Here is a 25,578-nt window from a genome sequence, read left to right on the forward strand (position 1 = left end):
TTGAGTTAATAAATTACATCGGATAGCATACGGTATCCTACCATAAAAATAATCTCCATCTTCTGTCCTCATCTTTCCATTCATTTACCACCCGCGCAGCCAACAAGGCCATTCCAATTCCCAACGCAGTGCCAAGACGCACAAGTCTCGTGTTCTCCCTCATATTTTGACTTGCAAATCACTGACAGATTATAATTCCAAAGCATTTGATTTTGATACAAACTGGCCATGTGAATAAATGCTTTGTTTTCTTTTTTTTCCGGGTGGAACACTGGCTGTGCACTCAGAAACGGCCGGGACATGCGTTTGTGCGCTGGGAGAAAGAACGCTGTGTGTCGAGAGGAAAATGGCCAAAGAGTTCATCCCTAGCAATGCATTCAAAGGCTCGACTCATTATGTTGCGAGTCAACGTGTCAGAGGCATAAATCGGCAGAGCGATCAAATTTTACTGTAGCTGTTTTGCTGGGGTGCTGAGGAAAGATGGCCAACTGCGCTGTCGCTTTACGCACAACCACTGCCACCGTCATTTTTAGATTTCATCATTTGCATCAAAGCCCTAATAAGCCTTAAGTAAGAAACGTTAACGCGCTGGAATCCCCGGTTATCATTTCAGCCTTAAACCACAGTTTTTCTGGGCGGCTGTTAGGGCTGCCCAGCCAGGACCCTCACACATCATTCAGGTGGCCTGGCAAGTGGTAGTGGCCCCTTCCCAAGTGGACCGGACGAGACGTAGGCTACAGGGGTTAATATTCAGACTGCATACTACGTTAAAGTTCAGTATAAAGTTAACGTGAATACTACTAGTGCCTATCAAACACAAACATGAAGTAAATATTAACAAAGGAAATAGATGTGCCAAGAAAAATTGAGATAAAGGAAAGGAAAAGATCGGAGGAAACAACTTTTATGGGTCTTTTCACGGACCCATAGTGTGATGGGGAACTTAAAACTGTGGCAGAGAAAAGTGCCTTGATGGGACATCAAAATTTTAAAAGTACAGTCATATAGAAATTCAATCATAGCCGATCTTTAAATCCCAGGACCGGGCAGTTGAATACTTGATGGAATTAAACTGGTTTACAGATTTACATTAACATGATCAAAACCATGTGCCCTGATAACCCACCTTCCTGTTTTCCTCCTTGTTGTTCTTCTGACCAGGTGATCCACTGGAATTCTCCCAAGAAATTACGTGTGAAGAACAAACATGTGGAGTTTTTTCGGAATCTCTATCTGACCTTTCTGGAGTATGATGGGAACCTGTTACGGCGAGAGCTCTTTGGCTGTCCAAGCAAGGCCGACCACAACAGTGAGAATGTAGGTGGTGCTTCTGTGGCTTATGGATATGGTGTCAATTTATTGCTGAAGAAATGAAGGATGGTGATGGAAAGATATATACAGTAGATTGATTGATTGATTGATTGATTGATTGATTGATTCCAGACATATAAAGGGAGTCATTGTAGGTTATTGCAGTTGTCAGGAATTACCTTCTGTACCTGTACTTATTACAGCAAAGCTGAAGGGTTCTCCTACTTAAAACACACATTTATGGTGACGTAATTAAGGGGAGTAACTAATAGAGCCCAAAACGGGCCCGGATCTAGCCAGTCAGATTAAGGTGGGCTGATAGAAATAGAAATAATTTGCACAACACCTTCACAATGAAATCTTAGAACTTGATGAAATATCACAGTATCTCTGAATTGAAAATTCACTATTGCTGTCAGAAACACTGATATTAAGGAATTTTCCAGACACAATTAGGCTAGTAAAATTGCAGGGCGAAAAAAATCTGATTTATGTAAAAAAAAAAAAATGGAGGGGGCGCTCGTGCGCAGTAATGGTGTAGACTTGTTTTCCGAGTGCTGCATGCCATCTCCTAAAGTCACAACTCTCGTGAATGGCTTAAAGACTTCCCTGGAGGGCCGCCTCGACTTAAAGCTCCCATATTGTGCAAATGCACTTTTCCGATGTTTTTGAACATAATTATGGGTCTACGGTGTGCCTACAGACTGCCAAAGTATCAAAAAAAGAAAGCTCTCTCCTTTTCTCACTCTCCCCTTTTCTGAAACCCTCCACCTCTCCACCCAATATACTCCAGTCAGAATTCTCCCCGTTTCTGACGTCAAAAACTGGAAAGCCAGAAGCTTCCACTGTGCAGTCCACCCCCCTATTTCTTATTGGTCCACGGCCCCGATATCCTCTCGAAAAATATTCCTTCACCCCCATGTTGTTTGCTTGTTGCTAAGCGACAAGATGCCTGTAGTATGGCAAAACATGATGAGTGTTGCATAATCTACTAATTTATCCTAACCACAGCAGCCTCGTTTTTAATAACACAATGGATAGGAAGCTACTTGTGCTTTTTTTCAAACAGTGAAACTGAAATAAATGTTTTTATTGGTATTTTTGCTCGACTGGTGTATAGCTATTAGCTTTGGGACAAGCATTCAGCTTTTGCTCATAAAAACATATTTCTATTCCCCACACCAGTCTGGAAATGCCTCGTTTTTAACAGGACAAAGGATTGGAAGTTATACTGAAGAAGTCTGACTTTGAAGATAATTTTTTCACTGATTTTAGTGGTATTGTTAGCAGCTAGCTCCCGAGCTAGCTTCGCAGTAGCCACCATCTTTTGCAGCATTTTTATTGTGAACATGCCGTTTCCATTAGCGTGTGGCTGTCAGTGCATCTGTATGAACATAGTCTTTCATGTAGACAAGGTCAATAAGTCATGTCAAACTGTTCAAAGTGCGTTACTAGCACTAGACTTGGTTCTTCTCATGGGTAGGCTAAACCTAACTCTGCTAACAGGCTATACATCATCATTGTTTACAAACAGACAGAGGGCGAGGCGTATCTGGCTTCGCTTCCGGACAGGGGGTGGAGGGAGCTCAAAGATTGTATATTTACGAGGGGAGCTGCAGCTCTTTTTAAAAAATAGGCCATTGTGAGATTAGCTGAACATCAGCATAGTACAATAAATGATCTGAAAGTTTTTTTCAGCAAACAATTGAAGAAAAACGTATTAGGGACCACTAAGACCATATAATATGGTGTATAATAGAACCGAAAAGTGTATAATATGGGAGCTTTAATTGAAGGCTCCTTGTCCTCGCTTCAAAAGAAACACCACGGAAATGAAGCTCGCTTTTGGGATTTCGACAAGGCCCTGTCAGCTGCGGGTGGCCGCAACACAACACTGGAAGCAAAGAGCCACAGGTGGCTAATGGTCTCCTCAAAGCTAAAGTGAATGAACTGGAGGGCTGCTCCCGCCGACTCAACGTCAGAATCGTGGGCATTAAAGAAGGTGAGGAGAAGGGCAGCCCTACTGACTTTGTTTCAAAGTTGATTACGGAGCTACTCGGCCAAGACAACTTCAGCAGGCCCGTGAAAATTGACCGAGCCCACCGTAGCCTGAGGCCAAAGCCGCAGCCTAACGAGCGGCCGCAGGTCATCATCGCCAAGGTCCACAATGATCGGGACGTTTTCAACATACTACGGCTAAGTCGTCAACAAGCACCCATGCTACCACGGTGAGAGGGTCTCCATATTTCCAGACTACACGCCAGAGTTTACATCACAGCGACAGGCCTTTAACAGCGTGAGGAAACGGCTAACCGAAGCGGGCGCTAAGTGTTCTCTGCGTTTTCCAGCCAAGCTCCAGGTCGACTACAACAACACGACAAAGTCGTTTGATTTTCCGGCTGATGCTGAACGGTTTGCCAACTCTTTGTTCCAAGCAGATTCATCCTAACTTGTCACAACTTTAGCCAGTATTTAGTTTGTTTTCATATGTCTGTTTTCCTGCTCCCCATCTGTTAATTAGCCCCTCAGTATATATATATTAGTTCATTCCCCTCAGTTCCTGGCCAGATTGTCAGATGTCTTGTGTCTATCCTAGCTCTCCAGCGTTCCACATCATTTTGATCCTTCCTGCCTGTTCCCGTTTTGATCTTTATTTTTGGACCTTGGACTCTCCCTTTTGCCTGCTCCCCTGGACTTGTTTGCCTCACCGTTTACCTGGTTTGTCATCTTCATCTCATTAAAAGCCTTTTGTGAACCTGAACTGTTTCCATGTGTCGTGCAACTGGGTTCTTCCTTGCCATTTTGTGAAAACCTGACGGTACAATCTGGCCAAAAATGAACCCAGCAGACACACACTTTGCACTGGAGTTGAGGGAGGTAACGTATATTCTCACCTGCCTAAAGAATTACTTTAAGTATGCGGTAGACTGTGTGGAGAGAGCGGAGGTCCTTTCGTCAGCCTGCAAGGAGGTTGGGTCTAGACCAGGGGTTTTCAAACTTTCGATAGCTGAGGGCCAATTTAGGAACCCAACATTGGACCGAGGGCTGCCGAAGGAAAAAAAAATTTAAAACCTGAAATAATTTCAATGGCCAGGTTGCGTCTTTACATTTTAAATGTATTGGTCTGCATCCAGTAATGTGTAATTAACACATTTTAATTAATTAATGAAGGGCTATGTTTCATTTCAACATTGGAGGGGACACATTAAAAGCGGGGGTAAAAAACAGTAAATAAAGAAGCATAGAGAGCAGGGGCGGATCTAGAAAAATATTCATGGGGTGGCAAGAGGGTGGCAGGAGATTTTAAGGGGTGGCAACCTGTGGCGGATGTATACAGTATGCCGATTTAATTAAAGCCATATAAATAAATATTTACTTGGGAAAGCCCCCACATTTAGATATGTTGACTAAATAACATAATACTTAATGTATTGTAGCACGAGTGAAGCCTTACATTTAAACATAAAAGGTGTCAGACAAAATGTTAAAGATTATTATTACTGGGGGCGCCTTTAGCTCAGTTGGTAAGGCGTCCCCCTCCCGGGCCGGGCCCAGCAGCAGACCCGGGTTCGATTCCCACCCGCGGTCGTTCTCTGCATGTCACTCCCGTCTCTGCCCCATTTCACCTCTGTCTCTCTGCACTATCAATAAAGCATAAAAATGCCCAAAAAATATCTTAAAAAAAATATATATTATTATTATTACTGAATAATTACTGCATTACCTGCCTCACAACAAACACCTGCACTAATACACCAGCATGGGGCTCAAAATCTATGCAAATAGGGCTGCAATAAGTAATTAGTTAACAGTGAGTCTTTGGTATTTGTCAGTTGTTATGCCGGCCTTCAGAAGGGTGCCTTCGTCTTTGCCGGCCTCCAGAAGGGTTCCCTCACCTTCATATTCGCCGCCACCGGCCTCCTGCGGGGGTTCTTCTTCGCCGATGCCGGCTACCTGTGGGTCGTCGCCGCTGCCTGCCTCCAGCAGGGTGCCTTCGTCTTTGTCGCCGTCGACCTCCAGAAGGGGTTTATCGCCTTCGCCGGCTTCCAGAAGGATTCCATCGTCCTCGTCCTCGCCGAGGCCGGCCTCCGGAAAGGGTTCCTCACCTTCATCTTCGTCGCTGCAGGCCTCCAGAGGGACTGAGCCCTCACCTACCAGGCCGTCCACCTGAAGCTCCCTGCCGTGTCCCTGCTTGCCTCCCAGGCCGTCCGCCTGAAGCTCCCTGCCATGCCCTGGGGCCCTTTTCTGGCCGCCCGCCTGACACCCCTCCATTCTGCCCCACTCCTGTTCCCTGGCCAGCCCGTCACCCCGTGCACTGCCCCACTCCAGCTCCCAGGCCAGTCCGTCACCCCGTGCTCTGCCCCGGTCCATTTTTTTTTCTTTCCTCCACCCACCCTGTTTGGGTTTGACTTTTTATTAGTTCCAGTTAAAGGTCGCCTGGTAGTCGACCTTTAGGGGGGGGGGGGGTTCTGTCACAACTTCAGCCAGTATTTAGTTTGTTTTCATGTCTGTTTTCCAGGTTTCCTTTCTAACTCTCATGTCATTTCAGACCCGGCCACTCCCTCCTGCTTTGCACTCCCTGTTAATTATATTCACCTGGCCTGCCCATACTCACCTGCTCCCCATCTGTTAATCAGCCCCTCAGTGTATATATACTCAACAAAAATATAAATGCACTTTTGTTTTTGCTCCCATTTTTCATGAGATGGACTTAAAGATCTAAAATTCATTCCAGATACACAATTGTACCATTTCTCTCAAACATTGTTCACAAATCTGTCTAAATGTGTGATAGTGAGCACTTCTGCTTTGCTGAGATAATCCATCCCACCTCACAGGTGTGCCACATCAAGATGCTGATCTGACATCATGATTAGTGCACAAGTGTGCCTTAGACTGTCCACAATAAAAGGCCACTCTGAAATGTGCATTTTTTTGCTTTATTGGGGGTCTGGGGACTCAGAACCAGTCAGTATCTGGTGTGACCACCATTTGCCTCATGCAGTGCAACACATCTTCTTCGCATAGAGTTTATCAGATTGTCAATTGTGGCCTGTGGAATGTTGGTCCACTCCTCTTCAATGGCTGTGCGAAGTTGCTTATGGTGGAGAAATGAACATTCAATGCACGAGCAACAGATCTGGTTGACATTCCTGCTGTCAGCATGCCAATTGCACGCTCCCTCAATGCTTGTGGCATCTGTGGCATTTTGCTGTGAGACAAAACTGCACATTTCAGGGTGGCCTTTTATTGTGGACAGTCTAAGGCACACCTGTGCACTAATCATGATGTCAGATCAGCATCTTGATGTGGCACACCTGTGAGGTGGGATGGATTATCTCAGCAAAGCAGAAGTGCTCACTATCACACATTTAGACAGATTTGTGAACAATGTTTGAGAGAAATGGTACAATTGTGTATCTGGAATGAATTTTAGATCTTTAAGTCCATCTCATGAAAAATGGGAGCAAAAACAAAAGTGTTGCGTTTATATTTTTGTTGAGTGTATATTAGTTAATTCCCCTCAGTTCCTGGCCAGATTGTCAGATGTCTTGTGTCTATCCTAGCTCTCCAGCGTTCCACATAATTTTGATCCTTCCTGCCTGTTCCCGTTTTGATCTGTATTTTTGGACCTTGGACTCTCCCTTTTGCCTGCTCCCCTTGACTTGTTTGCCTCACCGTTTACCTGGTTTGTCATCTTCATCTTATTAAAAGCCTTTTGTGAACCTGAACTGTTTCCATGTGTCTTGCAACTAGGTTCTTGCCTGCCATTTTGTGAAAACAAAAAAAACAAAAAACACTTGAAAAGTGCTATATAAATCCAATCCATTAAAACCTGACATAACTTCTATAAGCACACATACTCTTTCCTATTCAAATGAATGATCATTAAGGTTGTAAGATGCATTTGTACTGGGTAATGGGAATTTAACCTTTTGTTTTATTTGAATGGTTTTTAGAAAAAAAATCACATACGGACAAAAAACAGAATAAGTAGACACATACAATACATACACAGATGCAGATACCTGAAGAATTGGGCTTTTGACAGTGAAAACTTTGATACTAGCTGATCAAATGAAGCAAAGTGACCATTTATATAAAGGTCCTCTACTATTCCCTTCCGGCTCCAATCTCTGAATGCTGAATCTGTGAACGATGGGGGGAAGGCATGATTATGCCAGATTGGGGCATGTATGGTCGTGCTCGGTAGTTCACAGGCCTTCCTAATTTGGTTCCAAATTCTCTGACCGTTGGACAGGATAAAGTGGTCTCCTCTAAAGGAGGCAGGCGGTCTGGGAGAAGAGAAAAGGAGGGCAGTAAGAGAAGTTTTTGGGGCCAAGCTTTTTTCAATGGCCAAACAGGGGGGCAGATCAGTTCTAGCGTCTTTTTCATATGTAAATTGCCAATACACCATGACTCTAGCATTGGCAGCCCAGTAATAATGTAAAAAACATGGTAACCCCAGTCCGCCATGCTCCCTGGATTTCTGAAGGTGGGCTTTTGAGATCCTATGTTTTTTATATCCCAAATGAAAGGCATTATAATAGAATCAATTGACTTAAAGTAAGATTTAGGGATATAAATTGGCACATTCTGAAATAGAAACAGGAATCTCGGCAGGGAGACCATCTTTACTGCGTTCACACGGCCAATAAGGGAGATCGGTAATGTTCTCCATTTCTCTATGTTCTCCTTTAGTTTGTTCAACCTTTCCGTAAAATTTAACTTAAAAAGTGTCTTTGGGTTTTTAGATAATTTAATGCCCAGATACTTTATACTGACCAGATTTGTTTTAAACTGCGTATTGGCTAGGAATGTTGGGTCCAGATCTGCTGTTAAAGACAAGAGTTCACTTTTTTGCCAGTTTATGGTGTAACCCGAGACTTCGCCAAAAGAATGAATTAGCTGGAGTAGGTGGGGGATGGAATTCTCGGGGTTGACTACAAAGAGGCCGATGTCAGCAATTTATTTTCAGCACCAACTGCAGCTGCAGAAGAAGAATAAGAAATCACAATAAATGTGTCGATTCATGCATCTGACACGTCTACACTAATAGGTTGGGTCTTTTACTTAGATCAAATAAAAACTCTTTGAAAATAGGCTACACAAAGTAACGGTCCTAACCTTCTCTCTCTCTCTCTCTCTTTCTCCGAGTTAATGTATTTGTTCTTCTTGAGGGCCTTCTTGGTCAGCGCAGAGTACAGAACTGCTTGCTGCTCAAGGTGATCATGGATCAGGGTGTGTTTTGGTATACCAAGCATCTCCTGTTTTGTCTCCAGTATGTGTACAGCTGTTGTGCTATGATGAAAAAAGACATAACCTTTCTGACTCCCCCTAGCACTCTGGACACCTGGCTGAGTCCTGTTGCTTGTATGTGCAAAACATCCAATGTGGGGACCCAGTCCTGCTTCACTGACTGCATTTACAATATTTTTAGCATTGTCTGTTGTGACAGGAAATGTAGTTCCTGGACCCACTCCAAAACATGTCTTACCATGTCCCATTCAGAGGTGATGTGATGGGCAGTCACTATTAAGTAGCTCTTTGTAGCTCTGGATGTTCACCCATCAGTCGTGAGTGTTAAAGTAGATGCATTGGACAGGTGGTGGACCAAAGCAGATTTATTTCCTTCATGCAGAGCTGGTTTGACTTTCTGGCTGAAGTGTGGAGGAGAAGGAACTACATACCGTGGCTCAATCACCTTAGAAAATAATAAAATATACTTTATTTTCATTGCATTTAGATACAACAAAACTTAATTTGGCATTCATTAAACAGCATAAATATAGGCCTACTGAAACACTAGTATGTTAAATATAAACAGTCATACAAGGTATTCATAATGAATAAATATTATATTCAGTTAATTCAGTCAGTCAATAATATTCAGGTATCAAGTATTGTGCAGTATATTACATAATTGATTTAAGATTAGAGTCAGCTTACCTTCATCATATGTTTAAAACCTGTGTTCTCAACAACGGAGCATGGCCATAGATCAGCAGCAATGAAAACACCAATAGACTTACTAATGGCATTTGCCTGTTTGGAATTCCCAGGCAGGGGTTGTTGAAATAGTGTCGGAGCTGGGTTTGCACAGCTCGTTTTTTTCTCACAGAAACGGTGATGTTAACCTTCTGCTCCATAAATTATCTTAATCTCTTTATGTCTTAATCTCTGCCTGCAGCTCCAAAAAACTCTATCTGAGCTGGACGAAGATGATCCTTGCTATGAGTTTCGTCGAGAGCGATTCACAGTCCACCGAACACACCTGTACTTCCTGCACTATGAGTATGAACCCAGCTCTGACAACACTGACGTCACTCTTGTTGCCCAGCTATCAATGGACAGGTACTGCTCTGCATCCACATTAACAGAACAGTCTGCTAAAATATATATATATAAAATCTAATAATATGCATGTAACTATAAAATCTAATAATATGCATGTAACTATATACAGATGTAACATTGAACAGGTGGCAGTGTTTTCCCTAGGTTTACTGCTTTCGGGATGGGTTTGTTGGGCCACATTGTGGTGTGGGGTGGGACCCCAATTTGTTCTTCTTTACAACTATTTATTATTAGGGGGCCAATGCCGAGCAGGAGCTGGGACCGTGTTTTGCAGAGCAACGCGGTTCCCAGGGAACCCTATTGTTTTTGTAAGGATTCTTATTATTATGATTATTATTTTTGGTCCCCTAAAACTGCATCCACAGCCCAAACCATAAAGGGTAGGGACATGCCATTGGATGATTAGATCCATGTCCGTGCTTGGTACGCAGACAAGAAAATTCAGAAATGCCGGCCACTAGGTATCGCTACACCAAGGAAAACGCGTTTGGGGCTATAACTCCCACACCGAACATCCCACAATTAACATTTGCGTATATATCGATTTTTCGCAAAATCTTCAAAATGGACTTTTCATTTCAGCTCCCACAATTTTTGCACAATCTTGCACCAAACTTTGCACAGAACATCTACAGACGCACACGGAAAAAAGTTATTTAAAAGAATTTTGATACGCTTATTTGCGATAGGATAGTTTTTTTCGCAAAATCGTAAAAACTGCAAAACTGTCTTTTTACATCTCCTCCCACATTTTTTGCCCAATTGACACCAAACTTGTGTGGCAGTTACACTCCCACCAATCACCTGTGATTACTTAAAAGTCTTAAGACTGTTACATACTCCGCGAGAAGAAAGAAGAAAGTTCTCGGTGACAGAGCTGCGAGAAGTTCTTTCTGGTCTGACATTACATACTTCACGAGAACTCAACTGCCGAACTCCTCACCGCGGCGCATTGTTACCATGGAAATTTGACTCAGTAGCGCCAGCTGATTTCACTTCGCTTTCCTCATTTAGGGGCGGCAGTGGCGAAGTGGGTAGGGAGTTCGCCTCTGGTGTGCAGGGTCGGAGGTTCGATCCCCCGTCTCCCCGCCACATGTCGAAGTGTCCCTGGGCAAGACACTGAACCCCGAATTGCTCCCGACAGTTAGCTTAGTTAGCTTAGCACCCTAGTGCTAAGCCTACCCTGCGTGGTAGCTGCTGCTATCGGTGTATGAATGTGTGTGTGACTGGGTGAATGTGTACAAAAACAATGTAAAGCGCTTTGAGTCTGTGATAAACGGAGATATAGCGCTATACAAGTCCATTTACCATTTACCATCATTGACTTCAAACTGACCAATCACACAGTAGTTCTCGGACAAGCTGCGAGAAGAAAGTTCGGCCCGAGTGATGTGTCGAGAACAAGCTGCGAGAACAGCTAAACGAGCTGAGAGAAGAAAATGACGTCATTTTCTTCTCGCAGCTCTGTCACCGAGAACTTTGTTCTTTCTTCTCGCGGAGTATGTTACAGCCTTTAAGGACATACACTGCACGTAAAACATCAAATAAAGTGCTATCTAATTTTAGGTAACTAATGAACAGAGTGAGCTTAGCACCCTGAGGTCTTCAGTCTGCTTCTTTTCTTCTTGCCTTCAGTAACTTGCCCTGGTGTTTCCTCTTCGTCAATGCCCTCCGACTTACTTGTCGTAGTGATTCCTTCGGCCATATGCTCTTCACGAGAACTGTCTCCTTTCTTCTTTGCTTTCTTTCTGTTGGATGTCTGCTTTGACTATCCTTTATCTTCTCCCACCTTTCGCTAATTTTTTTCTTCACTATACAACGTCCTTTTCCTTTTGGGCGTGTCACTTGAGGTGGTTTGGAGGGACACAGCAGGCATTTCTGGGCTCTCGGCCAATGTTGACTTGTTCTTTCTTTTCAGCTTCCTTTCTAGGCATCCAAGACGGTGGACAGCACATATCTTGGTTTCTGGTAAGTTAGGTCTGTCTTTCTTGAACGTCAGTGGCATTTCAGAGTGATCATCTTCCTTGAGCCCGATGCCTTTTCCCTTCCTTGAGAGGAGTGGGATATCTTCTTGAGACATGTTGCCGTCCTCTGAAGCTCTTTCAACAAGGTCAGGATACGGCACCTTGATGACCGCAGGTGAGACTTCTTCCTTGATCTGTGTTCTACAGACATGGTGCACTTCACTTGTGAGGTTTGGGGACGATGGATTACCTGGTATCACTTGCTTCACGATGACCTGGTGACTCACTCCAATTGCTTCTCCATTATCTAGACATTGGTTGCCGAAGCCAACTACACTCCAGCCCAAGTCTGTTCTCAGTGCAAAGGGCTGATTTTCTTCACCAGGAACAACATGTCTTGGAATGAGAGCTTGAGGACAGTTGTAGCCAATTAGCAAGCCGACGTCGCAGCTTTGGTGCTGAGCTATCTTATCTGCAATGTGTTCGAGATGTGGCCATGCTTTTGCTGTCTCTGGTGAGGGAATATGATCTCTGTTTGCAGATATGAATTCTCTTGTATAGGTCACTGGCAGGGGAATTATCTTGTTGGAATACATTCCTCTTACTTGCAGGCCAGTCAGTTTCCTACAGGACACAACAGTGTTTCTTGAAGCCATTGTTGAGAGTTTTAGTTGAACTGGTTCGCTCTTCGTGCCTAGAGCCTTTGCAGTGTCTTCCAGGAGAAAGGTTGTGTCACTCTGTGTATCTAGAAGTGCATACACAAGAACTTCACGATGAGGCTCACTTGTGGCGGACACCCACACTGGGATGATGGTGGACGTATGAGTGTCTTTGACATGCTGGATTACTCTGTTTGATGTAGCTTCATGTGAGGGTCTTGCCATATCTTGAGAGTGTTCAGTATTGCCACAATCTCTTACTCCATCAGGCCTTGTTAACATCCTTCCTTCCTGGGTGCGATTATCGTGGAGGCAAGTTGGGTGCCTTTTCTTACAGGTTTTGCAGGTCATTCTGTTTTCGCAGTCCTTTGAGCGGTGGCCAGACTTCAGACAGCCATAGCACAACCTCTTTTCTTGCACAAACTTGACTCGGTCAGAGACGGTTTCATCCATGAATTTATAACAATTGTGAAGACTGTGACCTGCCGTCTCACAGAACACACAGTTTGTGACCGTTTCGTCCGAGTTTGTTGCTAATACGTTTGCGCTAGGACTTCTGTTCCATGGAACCTTGCTCTTCTCATTTTCACTTGGTTTTAGGGCGTTGAGGGATGATATCGGGTTGCATGCGATTTTTGCTTCACGTGTGATGTACTTAACGAATTGGCTGAAGCTTGGGAACCTGCGACCTTGTTCTTCCTCTTCCATGACTTTCCTATTCCATCTTGAGGTCAGCCAGTCTGGAAGTTTAGCAAGCATCTTCTGATTCTCGTTGCAGTCATTGAGTATCTCAAGACTCTGAATCTGAGACATGGCGGCCTCACAGCTGCAAAGGAAGTCAGCAAATTCTTGAAGTTCAAGGCTACCTTTGGAGCTTATCTTGGGCCATGAATCAAGCTTGTCTCTGAAGGCTTTGGCGATGAGGAATGGATTGCCATATCTCTCTTCTAAGATGGTCCATGCTGCATGATAGGCAGACTCTGTGCCTAGAATGAAGTAACTCTCTATGGCCCTTTTTGCAACTCCACCCACATACCTTCGTAGGTAATATATCTTCTCGTCACCTGGTATGGTTTTCCGGTCAATCAGTGTCTTAAATGAAACCTTCCAATCGTTGAATCTGAGTGGATCGCCATTGAATGTTGATGGTTCAGGTATAGGAAGACGACTTGCGCTGATGGAGTCTGCGAACACTTTCATGAGGGCTGCTGTGGTACCTTCTTGGTTCAGAAGTGGCGTAGCTTGTGGTTGAGGGTGGGACCTTGACAGGTTAATTTCCTGTTTGACCTCCTTCTTTTCCTCCTTCAACGGGACATGTTGTGCATGTTGAGCGCGTCGATTTCTTCATCCGAGCCTTCATTCTGATCATATACTTGCAGTCGTGCCTTGGCAGCCTTTAGCTTCATTATTGTATCCATTCACTCTATTTGCCTGCGCTTGGCCTCTATAACCTTCTTCCTCTCTGATTCTTCAGCTTCAAGTTTTTCAAGTTCTTCGATATGTTGTTCTTTTTCGAGCAGAACTTGCAGTTCGGCTTCATTGGCAGCAGCTTCAGCAGCAGCGTATTGCCTCTGTGAAGAAGACTGACTTGAACATCTGGACATGTTTTTTGAGCTGCATTGAGAGTTTTGGGCAGAGAACTTGGAGGACTTGCTGCGGTGAGATTTAATGCTTATTCTATCTGCGGCTGCAGATTTGCTCACAGATCCTGTTTCTTTAACAGCTTGTTCTTCATCCACTTGACATTCACCCTTCTCAGTTCTTAGATAACCTCTTGCGGTTTCGATTATCTTCTTTGTTACTGCTTCACAGGTGTCTACTCTGCGACGTGTGTCTTGGTCTGGAATGTTGATGTGTCTTAACTCTTCATAAACATCCTTTAGATTATTTGAAGCTTTGCTGACCTTAGTGATGTGTTCATGCAGCAGGTCGTTTGAGCATTGACCACTCAATGTACCTTTGGCGTCCTTAATGATAGTCTTCCACTTCTCGTAGCTCAGGCTGAAACGATGTGCAACCTTTCATACTTGCTCATTGTGCAGTGCTTGGCCCTTTTCCGTCAATTTACGAACTCTTTGGCCTCTCTGTGGCTCTTGCGAGGTAGTGGGGTTATCAGCTTTGGTGCCTTCGGTAGTTTGTGGTTGTGCTTCTGTGCGGTACTGCTTCATGTCATCATCACTGACACCTTCTTCATCACTCTCAGGGGCTAGCTCAAACTCTGACATTTTAGTAGGTTACTTTAGTTTGGTTTAAATCCAATATTATCTTTAGCTTAGTAGTAAGGTTGGGTTCAGGGTAGCTTACAATATTTTTTGAGGTATTTGTTTACAGCTGTATTTAACTTATATCACTCAAAGTGAAAATAAACACAAATATATATTGCCTCTTGCAAAGGTAAGCTACAGACACCTTAAACACTTGCTAAGTAACAGCAATACACCTTTAAATTCACAGAAATACAGTTGTCTCTTAATTTAGTGTTATTGGTTGAACAGAATTTGTACAGTGTAACCACCAATATACACAATCTCAATATCAACACAATGCGAGTCTAAATGCACTTCAATTAAGTCAACTTGTTGTATGAAATTTAAAATAAAGTTTCAGTCTCTTGAGTGCAAACTAGTTGCAGCAAAGTTCACGCTAAGTGCACCTTAACCGCCCGGTGGGCTTGCTCTTCTTGCGTTGCTGCGTTGACGGTGGTAGAAGATACACATGCGGTACGGAGATGGCCGCTGCCGTCTTGCGTCTTCCTCGGCTACTCATGCAGAGCAGTCGAGTTCTCACTGTAGCTCCCAAGTAGTTTCACGCGAGGCAGAGGTCTTTGTTAAAAACAGGGTTTTTATTTCCACGTTGGTTCAACCCGTGAGAACTGGGTTTTAAAAGAGAAAAAAGAAATCAATAAACAAATACAATTCACAATGGCAATGTCCGGTATACATTCTTCATATAAATAAATAAATGGTAAACAAACCTCGTCCACTGCTAAACTACTTAGGGAGGGAGTCTTGTTTCTTGTCCTTTTAAGGTTTTTTCTTCTTTCTTTGTGCCTTTAGCTTTACTTTAACTTGTAGCGTATAGAAACGGGTGCTGCTTCTTTCATGCTGTTGGCAATGTACGTCACCTAAAGTGCGGTAGCGGAAACATATACCGGCGGCAATTAGTTCCGCCCCAATAACACTGACAGGTAGGAACAAAAAATCTGAGTTTTACTAATTAAAACAAACTGCCAATGTGCGGCAGTTACACATGGCAAAATAGATATGGGTCTATAGTTATTAAAACAACATGGATCATCAGCTTTAAACAGAGGAATAACTTTGGCAACTTTTAAATCCTCTGGTACAACGCCTGTTTTCAAGGACAGAGAAAATATGTGAGTAAGTGGCTGCAGTATTGACTGTTTTACCTGTTTGACAAGAAATGCAGTAATATTATCATGACCAGCTGAAGATGTTTTTAGTTCCTCAATTATGTCACTTATTTCTTGGATATCAGGGGGTTTAAAAGAAGAAATAATAGGAAAATGTCTCGGAATAAAATCCAGTGGATTACCATGACATGCAGATATTTTGTTAGCTAATTCATAGCCAATATTAACAAAAAAATCATTACATTTTTGAGCTATATCAAATGGATTTTTCAGAGAATTTTCACCATCCAAAAAGACTGACGGTAGCTCTGGGACAGTTTTTTCTCTTTGGAACAACTGATTTATTACTTTCCATGTGGTTTTAATATCCGTTGAACACCTCTTAAATTTTTCACTGAAATATTTCTTTTTTGCAGATCTAATGGAATGAATATATTTATTTCTATAGGATTTATAAATACCATGGATAAGAGGAGTAGGATTTGAGACATATTTTCTGTATAGTTTATTCTTTTTCCTCAACAGCTTCAACAAATCTACTGTAAACCAAGCCTTATTGAAGTCTTGACTGCATTTCCTGGAATTTCCAAATGGAAAACATTCATTAAAAATAAAGCTAATAACTTTGCTAATGTTGATATGCAAACTCAGCATTATTTTCCTCATATAGGTCATCCCAAGAAATACTGGCAAGTTTGTCTTTAAATTTTGAAATATTTGACTTGCTCATAATTCTTTTGTGCATTATTTTCTTGGTATGTTTAGTTCTATTAACCTTGATTAGAGAGTACTGGAATATGGGAAAATGGTCTGACACTGATACAAGACCCCAGATGTCATTCCTTCACTCAAAGAGTTAGTTAAGATGTTATCTATCAAAGTTGCTGAATTGTCTTTAACTCGTGTAGATTTATTAATAAGAGGAAAAAAATAACTAGAATAAAGAATATTGAGAAAATCCCCAGTAAGGGTATCTGATTTATATTTAAAGAGATTTATATTAAAATCTCCTAAAATGTAACTGAGTTTATCTTCATTGTTTATCAGATGAAGAGAATTTGACAAACTTTCATTAAAATCTTTGATGATAGTCAGGTGTACGATAAATAACACCAACAACAACATTCCTTCCACCAGAGACACCAGAGAGCTCTACAAAAACAGATTCCACCTCAGCCCCATCAGACTCTAGAGAGAGATCATCCCTAATTTTAAATTCATAGTCACCATTGATAAACAGAGATACTCCGCCTAGAGATCTATTCTCTCTTACGTAGTGAACCGAATTATATTTAGGTAATTTAAAAATGTCTCTAGAGTCCTCTGTAAACCATGTTTCTGATAAAGCAATAACAGAAAAATCGTGTTTAAGTGAAGATAGATAATGAATGAATTTGTCATAGTTGCTGGAAAGACTTCTTATATTCAGATGAAAAGTAGAGAATATATTAGGAGGCATAGAAACACACAAGTCATTAAACTGAGTGTCATTATAAAAACTACAAATGTTAGAGGCATCAAATGATGAAAAAAAATGTAGGTCTGGGTCAACATCAAAATTGTAAGACTCAATAGTAGAGGGATCAAAAGGCTTAAAAATCTGGCCTTCAAAATCAGGTTTGTTGTAGTCCATAGTGTGTGTAAGGAATAATGTGCTGTACGTATATAGTAGAGGTGGGCATAGATTAATTTTTTAAATCTAGATTAATCTCATTGAATTTTGGAATTAATCTAGATTAAAATGGCTCATTTGAATTCATTCATAATATGTGTGTGCTCCCTAAATAATGACTCAAAGTAGGCCTAAGTCTTTGAGAACGTGTTTCTCAAGCCAGGTGGCTTTCATTTCGTCATCAGAACGAGTGTCTAATTATTGCGAACAAATAATATTCTAACAATTTAATCAGATATAAGGCTAAAAATCACAACATTGCACTGTTTTTTGTGGTTAAAAAAAACGAAAAAACTAATTTGTTGGGTATAGGCTATAACAGAAAATAAAGCCATTAATTTTGTGCTTCAAGTGAAACATTAAATATAATTTTTACATAAATAATAAAGTCCTTATAAACTTTTCAAGAAGCTGGACTAGAGTGAATATTGGACAGGCTTTATAGGTCCATGGCTTTTACCTGTGGGACAGCGCTTCACCTAACAGCTGGCTGCAACACCAACCTACAGTCTATTGTGCGACGGAGAGCTAGTTATCATTAGCATCAGCGTTAGCCGACATCACGGCAACAGCTGAATAATGTAACACATTACACAAGTTACACTACATGAAAACAACGGGCTGTAGACGCTAGAGTTATAATTGCGTGTAGGAAACATTGTTGAGACTGGAATTTCGTACCACAGCGGCCGTTCCATAATACAACACTCCCTTTAGCAATGGCTGAATATAAGACCTCCCTCTGCTGTGTATCTGCGGGAGCGAGTGGCATTAATAACTTAAAAACAGTAAACGTTTAACATGATTACGGGCTTTTAGATGCTTTAATCATATGCCGAATTTATAAACAGACCATATTATTAACAATAAATTAAGTTATGTACATGTCAGAGTTACGTACATGGATACATTCATAAGTAAACATTGAATAGACAGATTTGTGAAGGGGGTTTGGCGTGTTGAGTGTTACATTAGCGATCCTGCAGCCAGGTGCTGTGTGTCGTGGGCAAGTGATGGAGAGAGAGAGCGGCGGGTGTGTGAGAGAAGCTTCGCTCCTGCAATAAAGGCTCCTCAAGTGTCAACAACGGCCCCCGGCTATTATTACCCGACCAGAGAACACACGGAAGGGGGTTCACCCCGACGGCGAATAGCCATCGGCCCTGGAGGGAACCATCTCCCCTGAGCCGAACAGGAGGTGGAATAAGAGATTAACGGCGATATTTTTTTTTATCGCCGATAAGAGTCTGGCGTTAACGCAGCACGTTAACGCCGATAACGGCCCACCACTAGTATATAGTTAAATAATCAAAATACTGAAAAAAAAATATCTAATGATAAAACTAGTGAGCCAAAACTAATGAGCCAAAACTCTGAGCGTTGTCTGGGGACAGCTATAAATTAATTCAAAAAAAGTTTGAGCTCCATCGGTCCACCGTGAGGCAAATCATCTACAAATGGAGAGCTTTAAGAGTGACTGAACATCTGCCTAGAAGTGGACTTCCTTCAAAAATATCTTCAAGCGCCACAAGAAAAGTATTTTTTTAGTTAAAAGCCAACCCACACATTACATATAGTGATTTGCAGACCTCTCTTGCAACATCTGGGACAGATGTGCATGGTTCCACAATAAGAAGAAAACTCAGTCAACATGGCTTTCAAGGGAGGGTTGCTGAAGAAGCCTCTGCTCTCAAAAAAGAAACTACGTTCACAAACTACTATGTGAACATATTGGACCCAAAACCACACAAAAAAATCGAAAAACATATTTTGAAAATTATATTATTTTTACTATGGGTAACAAACATTCACAACAAACATTTTGAAAGCTGAAAATATATACATGGGATGTCATTGTGATAATGTAAAACTTTCATTGAAGTGGCAGTAACCTATTTACAAATTTTATGAACAAATAGCAGATTAATTTCTTTAATTTTGACGTATTATGTGAACATATTGGACCCAAAACCACAACAAACTAAAATAAACATATTTTGAAATTGTTAATAATTTTTTCATACACATACAATATTCAGCAAAACATTTGAAAGCTGTAAATATATACATGCAATTCATTATATTAATGTAACAGTTTGATTGAGAAAGGATAAGCCTATGTAAAAAATATACAGACAGTATATCTGTTCTTGGCCTATATGTGCCACTCTTCAAAACAGTTCCTGTCAACTACGAGACAGGAACAACATCACAGGACTTGCACTTCCATGGTGTGATGTTTCTCTTCCCGTGGACTTATTGGCAGTGTTGGCAGTGTTGGCATCGTCTGCGGCCTTCTGTTGCCTTTCGACTGGCATTTGCCCTCCCCTCCCCTCCCCTGCCCTCCTCTCCCTGCTAAATGCAGCCCATAGACATGAATACACTTTGATGAGCACAGCATCTACTTCCGGAATGAGTTTCTGATTAGAAAATGGCAAAATACGGCGGAGATATTAAAATATTTAATGGCCGCCGCATTCAAATTCTCATACGTTTGAGCCCATCAACTTTAAACCATTGTATCTCCGTTTCTACTGGGTCAATTTGTATGAAACAAAGGTTGGTATTGAGTTTCAAGTGAGCACTTTCGACAGGAGCTGTTGGTGAAGTTTAACATATACAGGAATTAATTATAGCAATAATATTTACAATAACTATCAAACAAATTATTTAAAAAAAAAAATATATATATATATATATATATATATATATATATATATATATATATAATAATTAAATAAGATCCTGAGGGACCAACGAAAAATTGAATAAATAAACATAATGTAAAAAGGGTAGGCGCAATAAGCTAAGGCTTCAGCCTACACCTTTTCGATCAATACTATTTATAAGAAATTAATATATAAATTACGATGACAACTTTGTTATTTTGTGTGTTTTTTATTATTTTATTTTTTTAACTTGTGTAAGTGATGTTGTGAATATGTTTTGATCGAAATAAATAAATAAACTAAACTAAACTAAACTAAAGTTGGCCCGACTGTTGTTTTTATGCAGCGCTAGCTTGAATTGGTCATGTGATTTGGTCACCCCAGTGTGCCGGGAGACCCCTAAGGGTTAATGGTATTGACAAGCCCATTCACATTATAAGTTGCTATATTAACTGATTGCATTCAGTGTCCAATAAGAGGAAAAAAAGAAATTAAATAAACCAAAAAGACACCACCTAAAGTCTCCATACATAGAAAGATGTATCACAGGTTACACCCCACAGGCTGCAAAGAACAGCAGCAAAAACTGCCACAAGTTGATGGTGCACGGCAGGATGGATCCATGCTTTCATGTTGTTTACGCCAAATTCTGACCCTACCGTCTGAATGTCGCAATTGAAATCGAGACTCATCGGACCAGGCAAGATTTTTCCAATCTTATATTGTCCAATTTTGGTGAGCCTGTGTGAATTGTAGGCTCAGTTTACTGTTCTTAGATGACAGAAGTGGCGGCCGGTGGGGTCTCCTGCTGATGTAGCCCGTCTGCAGGTTGGACGTTTTGTGCGTTCAGAGATTATATTCTCCATACCTTGGTTGTATCAAGTGGTTATTTGAGTAACTGCCTTTCTCGCAACCTCGAACAGGTCTGCCCATTCTCCTCTGACCTCTGAAATCAAAATGGCATTTTCGTCCACACAACTGCCACTCACTGGAAATGTTTCCTTTTTTGGACCATTTTCTGTAAACCCTAGATGCGTGTGCGTCAAAATTCCAGTAGATAAGCAGTTTCTGAAAAACTCAGACCAGCCAGTCTGGCACCATCAGTGTCACTTAAACCCCCTCCCCCATTTTGTTGCTCGGTTTGAACTTCAATGAGTTGTCCTGTCCAGGTCTACATGCCTAAATGCATTGAGTTGCTGCCATGTGATTGGCTGATTAGGTATACAGTCCCCTACAAAACTATTGGAACGGTGAGGCCAATTCCTTTATTTTCGCTGTAGACTGGAAACATTTGGGTTTGACACCAAAATGTGAATATGAGACAATAGATCAACATTTCAGCTTTAATTTCCAGGTATTTACATCTGGATCTGATACACAACTGAGAAGATAGCTTTTTTTGTAAAGGAACACCACATTTTTAGGTGAGCAAAAGTATTGGAACAGATAGACTTAAAATAAATTAAAATTAATAAAACTTAATATTTTGTCACAAATCCTTTGCATGGGCAGCTGCGGCTACTATCGTAGTTTACCACCACCGGTATGACTGTGTGAACGAATTGAACCTGGAACCCTGTAAAGCGCTTTCAGTCACAGAGAAATAAAGCGCTATATAAATCCAATCAATTATTATTATTATTAAATTTGTTCGGTCAGTAAGTCAATTAGTTGATTCAGTTGTTAGTTTGTTTAATTGTCTACTTTAATATGTTGAGTAGGTTTAGTGTTTAGTGGAACAGAGACAAACATCGATGCTCCAGCTGTTTATTTCGATTTATATTCCTGTAGTCTACAAGATTAAGCATGAGAGGCTATTGTATGTTCATCCAGTCTTGACTTTAAAGGTCACATATTATGCTAAATGCACTTTTTAAATGTGTTCTAACATATCCATGGGTCCACGGTGTACCTAGAGACTGCCAAAATATAAAAAAAAATAACAATCTCTCCTTTTATCACTCTCCCCCTTTCTGAAACCCCCACCCCTCCCCCCCAATATACTCCAGTCAGAATTCTCGCCGACTATTACGTAAAAGTCGGCACAGCCACATCCCCATATTTTCTTTATATGTCCATGCTTCCCCCCCAGAAACGTCCACCGTGCAGTAGTTTATGATAACCCCACCCCCCCCCCCATTTCTTATTGGTCCACGGCCCCGAGATCCGATGGAAAATGTTCCGAGCGACAGCCATGTTGTTTTCCCCGCTAAGCGACAAGATGCCCTTAGTACAGCCTGAATGTTACATACACCAACACAGAATGCTTTTGCTCATACTCCACTAATTTATCTTAACCACAGCAGTCTATTAATTCCTCGTTTTTAATAACACAACGGATAGGAAGCTACCTGTGCTTTTTTTTAAACGGTGAAACTAAAATAATAGTTTTTATTGGTAGTTTTGCCTGACTGGTGTATAGCTATTAGCTTTGGGACAAGCAACCAGCTTTTGCTCATAACACGCTGTTTATATTCCCCACAGCAGTCTGAAAATTACTCGTTTTTAACATGACAAAGGATGGGAAGATATTCATGTAGAAATCACACTTTGAAGCTACTGTTTTCACTGGTTTAAATCGTCTGAGTCTTATTTTTTGCGTTAGCGCCCATGTAGCTTTGGTTGTAGCACCAAGTTTTGCTCCTAATACACTAACTTAGCTTTCCCCTTGCAGTCTTATAATGCCTCGTTTTTAATAACACAACGGATTGGAAGCTACCTGTGCTTTTTTTTAAACAGTGAAACTAAAATAATAGTTTTTATTGGTAGTTTTGCCTGACTGGTGTATAGCTATTAGCTTTGGGACAAGCAACCAGCTATGGCTTAGCTCCGGGTAAACACTGTGTTCGCAGTCACGCAGTGTCTCTCTAGTATCGCGAGAGCACGGCAGAGACGGTGGGAGAGCCCCATGGACATATAAAGAAAGCCCGGCAGAGAGGTGGGAGGGGCCAGCCAGATCGCACAAATATAGGTCATCCTGAGACCAGAGGACAATCAGGGTATAGAGGCTTGCTACAATAAATGATCTGAACGGGTTTTTCAGCAAACATCTAAAAAAATAAGTATTAGGGACTACTTAGACCATATAAAATTGACAGCAAAGTGCATAATATGTGAGCTTTAAGATAGGAGCATGGTAAATATCACATCATCTGTTAAAGGAGAAAACAAGTGGGTAACACTTTATTTTGATATGTTACATACATTCAACTAACTGCCAGTAAACTATATGCAAATGTTAAGTTTTTTACAGATTTTTAAAAAACTGTCTTTTTTGTAAAATCAACAAACTCTCAGTAGTGTCAACTTCTAATAAGTTGACTATCAACTACAGTTATTAACCGACATTCAACTAACTCTCTGTAGAGTGTTAGTTGAAAGTCAACAGTATGATGTCAGAATATGATGATAAATAGCCTATGTCCCACTCACAAGGTTTCTCAATCTCATCCAATGAATGACCAGTCAACTATCTGTTGATCATGTGTTCATTGAAAAATAAAGATATGAATATTTTGACAATCAGTAGCTAATTAAGCACCTTATGTGTAGTTAACTATCTGTTGATTGTCAACTAATATATAGATGACTGTCAACAAACTATCAATCTACATTCAACTAAGCATTTGTAGACATCTGTTAGGACTATCAAATGAGAGTAAAAACGGTAACACTTTTCAGCTCTGCCAGCGTGCATGTGTGAGACGAGCACAGACGAGAGAGATTGATATCAATCTCTCTCGTCTGTGCTCGTCTCACACACTTGTCGCTCTACCTGTAGAACCCCAGGGCCTCTTTATTTATACGCTCGCTTGTCATTGAAAATGTAGCCTACTGTATTACCAGGCAGATCTGGCGCCTCCCATCTGAAAAAGCCACTATGGCGAGAGTTTGTTTTATTAGTTAGGCCACAATTAATGGAAAATATCCCACATCCCAAATATCCTCCCGAAAGACCCGGTCTTCAACCCAGGCATTACTAAAGTGTTGTCCTTACTTGTTTGCACAAGTATGTATTTTGTTCATGCAAGTTTCTATCTTGTTGACAAAGGTTGGTATGCCTACTGCGTTTTTGTGATATCACTGATCTCTCCATAGGCTCCAGATGTTGGAGGCAATCTGTAAGCACTGGGAAGGCCCCATCAGCCTGGCCCTGTACCTGTCTGATGCTGAGGCCCAGCAGTTCCTGCGTTACGCTCAGGGCTCTGAGGTGCTGATGAGCCGTGGGAATGTTGGTTACCACATTGTCTATAAAGAGGGACAGTTCTACCCCGTCAACCTGCTGCGAAACGTAGCCATGCGCCAAGTCAACACACCTTACATGTTTCTATCAGACATCGACTTCCTGCCCATGTATGGTCTCTATGAGTACCTCAGGTAAGAGAAATCCAATAGAAACCAGATAAATTCGAAGTGTTAATTACCCCTTTACACTTGTCAGATCTTTAGATTTTATAAACACAATTATGATAAGATAGTCACCTTTATGAATTCCACAGCAGGAAAATGTGCATTTTACAGCAAAGGGGACTTTTTTTTAAAAAGTAGACAGACAGCAATATATAATAAATAAGTATATAAACACTCACAATGTTGTATACATTATGCATTTATATTATACATGAGTGAATTGTCAATTTAAATGTATAATCTACTCAAAGCAGTGTTGACTTTAAAGTCTTAAAGCTTTAGGACGAGGGGGCGCCTTTAGCTCAGTCGGTAAGGAGTCCCCCTCCCGGGCCGGGCCCAGCAGCAGACCCGGGTTCGATTCCCACCCGCGGTCGTTCTCTGCATGTCACTCCCCTCTTTGCCCCATTTCACCTCTGTCTCTCTGCACTGTCAAATAAAGCATAAAAATGCCCAAATAAATATATTAAAAAAAAAAAAAAAGCTTCGGGCAGGATTCCCCCTTTCCCTAGGGACTGGACAAGTCTTGGTTTTTAGTTTCATAATTATAAAATGCATAACAGCGAAAGTAGAAACAAAAAATAGTTTAATTTCGGAGCATTACAAGCGGCATCAAAGAACGACGGAAGACAGCAGTTAGGACGGGAATAACTGCTGCGGTCAACAGCGTTGGTGTTGACAACAATCTCCAGCTGAGGATTTTGCATTTGAGGTTTACATCAGTATCGCTCAAATGCTATAAAACAGCATATACAATTATATGTCGCCATTTCTTTACATAGATGAAGAAAAAGTGGTCCGACTCAAAAATTGCCGCTAAAAAAGCGCGTTGCTGCTCTGAAATGCAACCAACTGGAGGTGCGGGCATAATAGCCCTAGTGGTAGAGGAGAGAAAGACGCACCAACTGTCCGATAATGGTCCCCATGAAAGAAATATACGTCTGCAGAGATTTGAATGATTAGAATGTATTGGCCCTTTTAGATAGCACTACTCAAAAGGGTTTTAAAAACTAAAAATAACACATTTTGCGTTTTACTGTATGACAGTTTGCGCTTGGCACGAGTGGTCAGCCCGACCGTCAGCTGCAGAAGCCGACCCGGCAACGATCAGCTGTGAGAGAGTGGTCCGACTCAAAAATTGCCACTAAAAAAGCGCGTTGCTGCTCTG

General features: G+C 41.4%; 1 protein-coding gene across 1 annotated transcript in view; it reads left to right on the forward strand.

Annotated features, from left to right (window-relative positions):
• large1 (LARGE xylosyl- and glucuronyltransferase 1) overlaps positions 1–25,578 on the forward strand; it is a 209,806-nt gene that overhangs the window by 151,615 nt on the left and 32,613 nt on the right. Inside the window, exons 10-12 of the mRNA XM_080050759.1 lie at positions 1,162–1,317; positions 9,503–9,666; positions 24,102–24,380. Of these exons, the coding sequence (XP_079906885.1) occupies positions 1,162–1,317; positions 9,503–9,666; positions 24,102–24,380 (599 nt within the window). The remainder of the gene's footprint in view (positions 1–1,161; positions 1,318–9,502; positions 9,667–24,101; positions 24,381–25,578) is intronic.

Source organism: Ammodytes marinus (assembly GCF_949987685.1).
Source record: "Ammodytes marinus genome assembly, chromosome: 22".
NCBI classification, from domain to species: domain Eukaryota; kingdom Metazoa; phylum Chordata; class Actinopteri; order Uranoscopiformes; family Ammodytidae; genus Ammodytes; species Ammodytes marinus.